The 10,546-nt window shown below is 51.9% G+C and overlaps 3 protein-coding genes across 3 annotated transcripts; 2 read left to right on the top strand and 1 right to left on the bottom strand.

Annotated features, from left to right (window-relative positions):
• Positions 1–698: 698 nt before the first annotated feature.
• LOC145946805 (uncharacterized) lies at positions 699–4,269 on the top strand. The gene is made up of 3 exons (XM_083056562.1): positions 699–2,674; positions 2,737–4,027; positions 4,225–4,269. Exons 1-3 carry the CDS (start codon positions 699–701, stop codon positions 4,267–4,269), a joined length of 3,312 nt encoding a protein of 1,103 aa, XP_082912688.1.
• Positions 4,270–4,851: 582 nt separating this feature from the next.
• LOC145946804 (uncharacterized) lies at positions 4,852–5,611 on the top strand (the record flags this gene model as incomplete). The annotated part of the gene is made up of 1 exon (XM_083056561.1): positions 4,852–5,611. A coding segment is annotated over exon 1 (750 nt), but the record flags the coding sequence as incomplete, so codon positions are not given.
• A 3,020-nt stretch (positions 5,612–8,631) lies between these two features.
• LOC145946803 (uncharacterized) lies at positions 8,632–9,674 on the bottom strand. Its single transcript, XM_083056560.1, is given in 2 exon segments — positions 8,632–8,901; positions 8,904–9,674. Coding segments are annotated over 2 exon segments (1,041 nt in total).
• Positions 9,675–10,546: the final 872 nt, after the last annotated feature.

Here is a 10,546-nt window from a genome sequence, read left to right as displayed (position 1 = left end):
CGACGGCTAATAAATCCGAGCTGCCGGCCGGTGCGTCGGCGCAAGCCCGCGCGCGCTCGCTCTAGCGCGTCGTCAAACATCGCGCGCTCTCGCTCTAGCGCGTCGTCAAACATCGCTCGTTCGAAACACCGGCCGCTCGAATCATCGCGAGAAAACAAACGCGCGGAAAACAAACAGCTTTGTCCTCCGGCTTGCGAGAGAGTCCTTTATCGCTCCGTCACGAGACCAAAAATTGATGATCTCATTTTTGGTACTTTCTCGAAGGTCGAAAAGGATAAAGCTGCCCGTTTAGCGCCGATCGCTCTCACTCGTCTTGACGTCGTTCGTACCGATAGATCGCAGTTCGCAAACAAGTTTCCTTTGTTATATCGCACTTCCGGCTGATAAACAAGCTTCGCGCAGCGATTGCACTTCTCGCAATCGCCTTGTATAAATCTCTGTACATTAACTGTAAATATAGTGCCGTGTCAAACATTCTTTTGTGTCGTTCGATTCTGTCTCTCTCGTTCTGTCTCTCTCGTACTGTCTCTCTCGCACTCGCGTCCGCGCACTACACCGCAATTCGCACACTTAAACTGCACATTTTCTGGTCCTTCGAGCCGGATTCTCGCGTCCTAGTGGTACCCGGCACCCGCAGTTGTCGCGACTTCGGTGAACCAGTGACGCAGTGGTGAAGTGTTCGTGCATTCTGAAACAGAATGGAGGGTTTAATCAACTCTCAGCGCGAGCTCCACAGGCGCATCGCCCGCATCTATGAGAACTTGAAGAAGATGGGTTCCGCCAAGCTGACCGCCTCCTTGGCGGAATCTGCGAGGAAGGTCCTAGAAACAAAATGGACGAAATTTGAGGAGCAGCATGAACACTTGTACTCCGAATACAGCGATGAGCTAAAAGGCGACGATTACATCACCTCAGACTTGGCGGGTTTCGTCGAAGACGCGTACATACGGCAACGCGCCGCGCTGTTGGACCTCGAAAGGTCGCTCTCCGCCGCAACGACGTCGGAGCCCGCGCGAATCGAGTCTACATTGTCGCGCAAGACTCTGCCTCGGATCCAGCTGCCTCAATTCTCCGGCCGGTTCGAGGAGTGGCCAGCCTTTCGCGACCTGTTCCGGTCGATCGTCGTCGAGGAGCCGTCCTTGTCCAAAGTAGAGAAGATACACTATTTGAAGACAAGCGTGAAGGGCGACGCCGAGCAGTTGATCCGGAACCTGCCGACAACAGAAGACAACTTTGAGCGCGCCTGGGCCACGCTAAACGATCATTATGAGAACAAGAGACTCTTGGTGAGATCCTACCTGTCGGCCTTCACATCACTGCCGCGAATGAAGACTGCTTCCGCGTCAGGTCTTCGTCGCATTTTTCACGGTGTGCTCTCCACCGTCGGCGCTCTGGAGGGCATCGGGCGTCCGATCGGAGCCTCCTCGGATCTTTTCGTCCACCTAGTGGTCGAGCTTCTCGATCCGAAGACTCGGCGCGAGTGGGAGAGCTCTCTTGGAAAATCATCTGAGCCACCGACCTATGAGGAGCTTCGCACGTTCCTGCAGGAGCAACTGATGACGCAGGAGGTGCTGCAGACGATCAGCGCCGAGTCGTCCGGCAAGTCAATGGAGAAATCCGGGAAACCTGCTCGCTCCAGTCTAGTAGGAGGTAAAGGGCCGGACTCGAACCGCAGCTGCCCCCTGTGCAAAAGGGAACACTTTTTGGCTTATTGTGACCTATACAAGAGGAAGACGGCACAGGAGAAACGCGAGGCCGTCACTACTCACCAACGATGTTGGAACTGCTTGGGCCGCCACTTACTTGGAGAGTGCAACTCCGCCAAGGTATGTGTCAAGTGCTCAGCTCGTCACCACACATCTTTGCACGATGCCTTCACCGCTGTGCCCACCGCCGGGCCATCCGCGTCGGCTACAGTGCACGTCGCCAAGCAGCCACCTGCGGAGTGCGGACCGGTTTTACTCGCGACAGCTCGTGTGCGGGTAACGGATCGCGTCGGAGTCCGTCACATCGTCCGCGTGCTCGTGGACCCGGGATCCGAAACCTCACTAATGGCCGAGTCTCTCGCGCAGAGACTACGCCTCTCGCGAACCCCGTCGTCAGTGGCCATCTTCGGGGTCGGAGGTGTTCAGACGGGCTCTTCACGAGGTCGAGTCGCGGTCACCGTGTCTTCGTTAACTGGACACTTCTCGCTCACCGTGTCATCCTTGGTGTTGCCGCGGCTGACGATCTACAACGGCGCGTCAGACGGCGTGACTCGGTCGTGGTCTCATGTTCACGGGCTCGAGCTCGCTGATCCCGAGTTCCACCGCCAGGATCCCGTGGAACTGCTGTTGGGAGCGGACGCCTACGCCAGCATCGTGATGCCCGACCTCCGACGGGGAGAACCCTCTGAACCAATCGCGCAGCGGACTCAGCTAGGTTGGGTGCTGCTGGGAGCCGCAGGCGTCGGTCACGTTGCAACTCAAGTGTCGTCTTTGCAGTGCTCCGCTGTGGAAGAGCTCACCAGGCTGGTGCGACGCTTCTGGGAAGCAGAAGAGCTTCCTCGGGTCGCGCTGCCGTTGACCGCCGACGAACTCGCGTGCGAGGAGCACTTCGCGCACACGCACGAGAGACTTAGCGACGGTCGCTATCAAGTGCGATTGCCCGTGCGCTCGGATCTGCCTGACCTTTCGTTACACGTCGCGCCGCTTACCGTATGCTGGACGTCATGTCGCGAAAATTCGTGCGCGACAGCGACTTCAGTGAGCGGTACCACCTCTTCATGGCCGAATACCTGTCACTCGGTCACATGTCGCAAGCCGTCGGACCGTCGCCTGCGTCGAAGACTCCGCTTTGCTACCTGCCGCATCACGGAGTGCTGCGGGGCTCCGGGCCCGAAGCCAAGATCCGCGTGGTCTTCAACGGCTCTTCACGCAACGCGGCCGGCGCTTCAATCAACGCCTTTCTTCACACCGGACCGAATTTGCTGCCGGCGCTCGCGGACGTTCTGATCCGTTGGCGACGTCACCGCTACGTCTTCGTGGCAGACGTGGAAAAAATGTACAGGCAGATCCTGGTGCACCAGGACGACCGAGACCTGCAGCGGGTTCTGTGGGGAGAGAAAGACAAGCCGTTAGATTATCAGCTCAACACCGTCACCTACGGCTTGGCAAGCGCACCGTACCTCGCCATCCGCGTGCTGCGCCAGCTAGCCGCGGACGAGGAGAGCCGCTTCCCGTTGGGCGCCGACGTGTTGAGAGGAGACATTTATGTCGACGACATACTCACCGGAGCGGGTGATTTGGAGGAGGGACGTCAGCGTCTGATGCAGGTGTCAGCTCTCTGCAGGGCGGGCGGTTTCCCTCTGCGAAAGTGGGCCGCAAATCATCGGGCCCTCCTGGAGGAAGTCCCGCTCGAACACCGCTTGACGTCTTCAGCCGACGCCAGCCTGCCGACGGACGACCACTCCGTGCTGGGCCTCCGATGGAATCCGGACAGTGACGACTTCGCGTTAATAGTGCGGAGAACACCCCACACCACGCCTACAAAGAGATCGGTGTTATCTCAAACCGCTAGACTGTTCGATCCGCTAGGCTGGATGGCGCCACTCATCGTGCGAGCGAAGCTGCTCGTCCAAACTGCATGGTTGCAGCAGCTCGATTGGGACGCACCGTTGGCCAAAGAAGAAGCTTCGTCGTGGACCATGCTGGAGGAAGAGCTGCCGCTGCTAGAAGGAGTTCGACTACCGCGTTGGTTTGGCAGCGACGTCTCCGCGAGTGCCTGGGAGCTCCACGGCTTCTCGGATGCCTCCGAGCGCGCCTACGCCGCCGTGGTATACCTGCGATCCACTGCCGACGATACACCTAGCATCTCCCTGGTTGCTGCCAGGTCAAAGGTCGCCCCGTTGAAAAGAATATCGCTCCCTCGCCTGGAGTTGTGCGCTGCGACCTTGCTAGCCAAACTAGCCGAGCACATACGGGTTACGCTGGGCCTGAAAGTGTCGGCGGTGAACCTCTGGACGGACTCCACAGTTACGCTCGGCTGGGTACGTGGACACCCTACAAAATGGACCACATACGTAGCAAATCGTGTGAGCGAAATACAGCGAGCAAATCCAGAAGCAAAATGGCGACACGTACCTGGCCGAGAAAATCCAGCCGACTGCGCATCCCGAGGAGTATCACCGAGGGAGCTTCTCTCACACCCTCTCTGGTGGAGGGGGCCGAACTATCTCTGCGAAAGCCCGGAAGCCTGGCCAAAGGACGCCAGTCTGGAAGCCGCCGATGACATCCCGGAGCAGCGACCGCTGCGATGTCTCGTGGTTGCCGACGTTCGGGAACCCGAAGAACTCTGCCGTTTCTCGAGTCTCCGTCATCTACTCCGCGTCTCCGCCTGGATGTGGCGCTGGCGGAGCCGATACCACCAATCTGCAGACATCAAAATGGGCACGGCGCGTCCGGCACTCTTGGAGCCACGAGAGCTGGAAGCGGCAATGCGCCGCTGGATCCGGGTGGTGCAGTTAGTGCACTTTCATCCGGAACTGGAGGATGCCCGCGCCGGGAGAGCCATGCCTCGACGAAGTCCACTCCGTAAGCTGGCTCCGACGCTCGACCACGAAGGGATCCTGCGGGTACAAGGAAGGCTGAAACATTCCGTTTTAGACAACGATCAACGCCACCCTACAATACTACCACCGGAGTCCCGGTTAACTCACCTGGTGATAGACGCCTGTCACCGACGCACGCTGCACGGGGGAGTCCAGGCCACCTTGGCTAGCATCCGGCAGCAGTTCTGGATCCCGCGGGGACGTCAGTTGGTTCGCCGACATATCCATCGCTGCTTTACTTGCGTGCGATGACGGGCGGCAACTCCACAGCCGATGATGGGTGCTCTACCACGGGCACGTGTCACTCCAAGCAGGCCTTTCATGCATACCGGGGTGGACCTCGCGGGCCCCGTTTGGCTTCGGACTTCGAAGGGTCGCGGCCAGAAGTCATATAAGGGGTTTCTGGTCGTCTTCATATGTTTCAGCTCCCGCGCTGTCCACCTGGAGGTCGCAAGCGATTACTCGGCCGACGCCTTCCTAGCTGCCTTCCGTCGCTTCGTGTCGCGCCGAGGGCTGTGCGAGACCATTTACAGTGACCGTGGGACGAATTTCGTCGGCGCCGACAACCAACTCAGGGAGCTCTTCAAGGCCGCTGGCCGAGAGATGAGGTCGATCGCCGGACACCTGGCAGACGACGGCATCAAGTGGAGTTTCAATCCGCCGGCTGCCCCCCACTTCGGAGGACTCTGGGAGGCGGCGGTCAAAGCGGTGAAACACCATTTGCGACGGACCATCGGAGAGACAAAGCTCACGTTCGAGGAGCTCACAACACTCCTCGCCGAGGTCGAAGCATGTCTCAATTCAAGACCACTTCAGGCCTTGTCCGATGACCCGGAGGATCTCGACTCCCTGACGCCTGGACACTTCCTGGTTGGCGGTCCGCTCAACGCAGTCCCAGAGCCCTCGCTCCTGGACGCGCGGCCAGGTCGGTTGAGTCGTTGGCGCCTCCTTCAGCAGATGCGCGACCACCTGTGGCAACGTTGGACCAGCGAATATCTCCAGGGACTTACGCCAAGGCCCAAGTGGTGGGCCACGCGAGGGAACCTGAGGGAAGGCCAGCTCTGCCTCATCAAGGGCGAGAACACCCCGCCGTGCCGCTGGCCGCTCGCGCGAGTCACTCGCCTGCACCCGGGACAGGACGGCCACGTGCGCGTGGTGGATGTCCGGACCGCCGTCGGCGAGCTGACCCGCCCAGTGGTCAAGATTGTGCCACTGCCGACGACAGACGCCGCGGATCCGGAATCGTCCGCGTAATTCATCGCGCTTCGATCTCCTCCGCGCCACGCGTACAATCGCGCCTGAAAAAAGATGCACACTCAATTACACACGTATTCGTTTCCGCTCAGTAACATTGTAAGTCGTACGTTCACTCACTTGCATAATTGTCGCGTTGTCCGGTCCCGAACTTGTCAGCTCGAACACTCGCCCGTTTCTCGTATCACGTCGCAACGGTGCACATGGGGCACATAACCTCACCTGTCAAACGCGCGACTGCACGCCCCTTGATTTCGATCGCAACATCGATACGATCAATTCGAGACATATCGCCGCGAAGAATGCATTTATGAGAAAGGAATCGCGAGGTTGGTCGTCGTTCGCATCTCGACGAGGCGGGCGGGATGTCGCAAATATGTGTGTGTGTGTGTGTGTGTGTGTGTGTGTGTGGTAGGCGAGCATAATGTGCTATTTAAAGAAATATGCAATTCTGGCGATCATCTATAACGCGACGGCTAATAAATCCGAGCTGCCGGCCGGTGCGTCGGCGCAAGCCCGCGCGCGCTCGCTCTAGCGCGTCGTCAAACATCGCGCGCTCTCGCTCTAGCGCGTCGTCAAACATCGCTCGTTCGAAACACCGGCCGCTCGAATCATCGCGAGAAAACAAACGCGCGGAAAACAAACAGCTTTGTCCTCCGGCTTGCGAGAGAGTCCTTTATCGCTCCGTCACGAGACCAAAAATTGATGATCTCATTTTTGGTACTTTCTCGAAGGTCGAAAAGGATAAAGCTGCCCGTTTAGCGCCGATCGCTCTCACTCGTCTTGACGTCGTTCGTACCGATAGATCGCAGTTCGCAAACAAGTTTCCTTTGTTATATCGCACTTCCGGCTGATAAACAAGCTTCGCGCAGCGATTGCACTTCTCGCAATCGCCTTGTATAAATCTCTGTACATTAACTGTAAATATAGTGCCGTGTCAAACATTCTTTTGTGTCGTTCGATTCTGTCTCTCTCGTTCTGTCTCTCTCGTACTGTCTCTCTCGCACTCGCGTCCGCGCACTACACCGCAATTCGCACACTTAAACTGCACAATATATATGTATAAAGAGAAGGTATTTAACGAAATATAATATATGAATAGTAATATAGAGTATACGAGGTTATAAAGAAAATACAATAGTTTAATTTAAGATTACGGATGAATATATTTGCGTATATATATGCGTATATATATATGTTTTTATTTATACGGCGGGTTCGACGTCGGCTGTGATTTTTGTGTGCAGCTCTGCATGTCCTAGTTTGACAAGCACGTCTCTAACGTTGTATGCTCTGTTGAATTCGCTGTCGGTTTTCATATGTAGTTTTACGAGTGCCGCTCCTTGTCTCAAGGGATGTATGATGTTAATCCATCCTTGTTGTTTTTCTAGAAGGAGTTGACATAAGTGGCGTGTCCTCCTGGGCCAAGTGGTTTTGTTGGTGGGGGCCTTGGTATAGGCTAACCCGCAGATAATGGCCTGCCATGGCAATTCTTTGAATCTATCTTCTAGGATGTAGACATCGTTCGCGTGGTACCAGGTTGTCCTGCCCCAGTCGCCTAGTACTATCTGGACCATCCAGGTAGTTTTGTTGATGCTTCTGATGAAGCCGCGTTTCAGCGTTTCTTTTTCTTTGATTGCGACCTCCATTTCTGCTTTCAGGTTTTCGGGTAAAATATATAACGATTTTGCTCTCCTGTCCATTCGAAACTTGAGCTCCTCTTCCATCTCTTGGAGGTTTGCTTCGCCGTTTTTTAATTGTGCCCAGAAGAGGAGTGGTGAATCCGCTCTCAGTATTGTCACTTCTAGGCGGCTGCGAGTCAGGAACTCCGTTTCGATGTACTGGATCTCCATTTCTGTAGTAGATATTATATTTAATATGTTAAAGTGGTAATGAAATTGTTGTCTATGTATAGAGAAATCCGGCGGTATGCCTTATGATTTTAAATATATAATTGATAGTAAGAGTGGATTATATTATGTTGTAATTTTATAGGATATATATATATTTATTTATATGGATGGATTAATATTAGCATCGGCTTGAGCGCTGATTTTTGCGAGTCCCATTTGAATCAGTGTGTCCCGGACGTTGTATACAGAATTGGGAAAGATGTTGTTTCTTGATTGTATTTCTAATTTTACGAAGGCCACTCCATCCCGTGGGGGGTTAATTATGTTTATCCATCCTTTATTGCCTTCGAGCATTGTCTGACATATTTTTCGAGTTAGTATTGGCCATGTTTTGGTTTCTTCGACGGGTTCTGTGTGTGCTAATCCACAGAGATGCCAAGTCAATTCTTTGAATCTGTCCTCGAGTATGAATACGTCGCACATGCGTCGCTGTACGAGTCGTCCCCAATCTCCTAGGATGACTTTAATTGTTAGGGTATCTTCGTTTATTGTTTTAATAAATCCTCGTTTCCAACTGTCGCCTTCTTTAATTGCGACGTCTAGGTTTATTTGCATGGCATTCGGCCATAAATGGAGGTATGAGGATTTTCTGTCCATTCTGAATTTTAATTCTTCTTCTAAGTCCTCTAGGTCCTTTGCGCTGTTTTGGAGTTGTATCCAAAAGAGGTGTGGTGACTTTACTTTTATTACAGTCGCTTCTAGGCGGTTGCGTGTGAGGAGATCGGTTCTTAAAAATTGAATATCCATTTTTCTCTGTAGAAAAGAAAAATTTTAATTATATTAACATTGGTTTTTCCAACAGTTGTACGGTGTTGATTGTTATTATTTTTTTATTTTTTTTTTTATAAAGCTGATAAGATGTAAGGTATTAGTGGTTCAATATTTGGTTTCCTTGAGTTCGAAGGAGTAAGTGTTATCTTCTCTTCTGGGGAGGAGGGGATAGACTGTTGTCGTTGTATTATCTTCACCATTATGGAGTTCAAGCGTTTCACTGTCTGGGGCGGTTGGTTTCGATTTCATTGGTCGTCTCATTTTTAAGTGCAATAATAGGTTGGTCAGGGAGTCCCATAGGGCCCCTATCAGGTATAAGGACCACCCATATACGGTGTGTAGGGCGTAGCCATGGACTATGGTATCTAATTATGGGCTCTTAATTTCACGACCCTAATGGCCATGTATATTCCTAACAGTCCCGCGCTAAAATTTCCAAAAATTAAAAATTTACTCCAGAATTTTTGCCAAGCGGATATTGCTATTTTTTCTATGGTTTTTGCGTCTAATAAGTTGGAAATCGACCCTTCTTCTAGAGAGATTGTTCTGCCCATTATTCCTCTTGCCAAAGAGTTAAGAACTGCAGGTCGTTCAGCTGGGAACATTATATGGTCTCTTAGGTCCTTTAAGTCCGTTTCTGAGTATATGCCGCTAGTAGCCAATGATCCTGGGCTGATGTATTTCCATACCGGTTTGGTTAAAGGTTTCATGATAATGGGCGGTATGGTATCCACCGGTCTCGGCATAAATTTATACCAGGAATCTCCCAACTGATACATGGCGGGTGCTAACGTATTACATGTTGTTTGTGTACCTTGTCGTAATAATATGTGAGTTTGTGGTGTTAAATAATATGTTCGATTTTCCCGGAGTACGGGTAATTGATTGAAACAACGGTCTGTTTGGGCGAGTGTAACTTCGACAGGTACGCATTTTACTATGTGTATTACTTCGCCGGCTTGTAGGGCCATATAACCGGGACCTTTCATCAAGTGATACGCGAAGATATCAGGAGATTGTGTGGCTATGGCTAAGGCGTTTTGTAGCATGCGTTGCTCCAGGTTACATTGTTGAAGTAAAATATCATGATAAAGTTGATTGATTTGTGTACGGATGTGCTTCTCTACGTAGATGAACTTCGAATTCATGTACGTAAAGATATCAAGGTTTGAGATGCGTGATTGTTTTTTAAAGATGACGGTTCCGAGTACTGTTTCGAAAATCATTAGTTTAGGATGTTCTGTTCGTACGAGAGAGTATCCGCAAACTTCTTGCTTTCCTTTGCTGGTAAGAGCGAATATCGCTTCTTGTGTCGTGAGAGAATAAACCGTTTGATGTTGTTCGTTGTCGACTATTTTATGAGCGTATCCCTCATATAATATGCCGTAGTTATTGAAGCAAGGACCTACGGGTATAGTTTCCCAGTAGGTATCTCCTCCTTCAACGTCCACGCAATGTGTTGAACTGAATTCGCACGTGACGCCTGATCTAAGTTGTACTCTGTTGGTATTTATTCGTACGTCGGCGGTATAATCTTGTAATGTAATTGTTACAGTTCCTATTACGACAACTTCTGCCCATGTTCCGTAGGGGTCGGAGTACGCTCCTCCATAACATGAGCCGTCGTTGTCAACGTGACCGGCCAAGGTTATTGGACGTGCCGTTATTGAATTTGATTTTATTCCCGTTATATATGTGGTTCCCATTCGATAGTCTCCTTGATTATGCATTCGTTTACAGGTTTCGCGGTTTATTTCCTCTATGTATGAGTATTTCCCGTTAAGTACATCCAAGGTGTGAGAAAACATTCCGCACTTTTTGATTAATCTATCAATTTCGATTTTACATTGTACGACTTGAACGGCTTCGAATTCATTGATCTGCAGTAGTTGTACGTAAATTTGAGTTGAATTTACTTTCCTCTGAGGTATATCGCATTCTTCGGTATTTAGCAAGGATAACGTTGTCAGATTAGCAGATGATGAACCGCAGTCGTATCCTATTATTCCAATAGTGTGAG

The sequence above is a fragment of the Prenolepis imparis genome, unplaced genomic scaffold, assembly GCF_030444845.1.
Source record: "Prenolepis imparis isolate NDT839.2.m4 unplaced genomic scaffold, iyPreImpa1.0 SCAF_22, whole genome shotgun sequence".
NCBI classification, from domain to species: domain Eukaryota; kingdom Metazoa; phylum Arthropoda; class Insecta; order Hymenoptera; family Formicidae; genus Prenolepis; species Prenolepis imparis.
The sequence above is the reverse complement of the archived record's forward strand: the minus strand, read 5'-3'. Positions and strand labels throughout refer to the sequence as shown.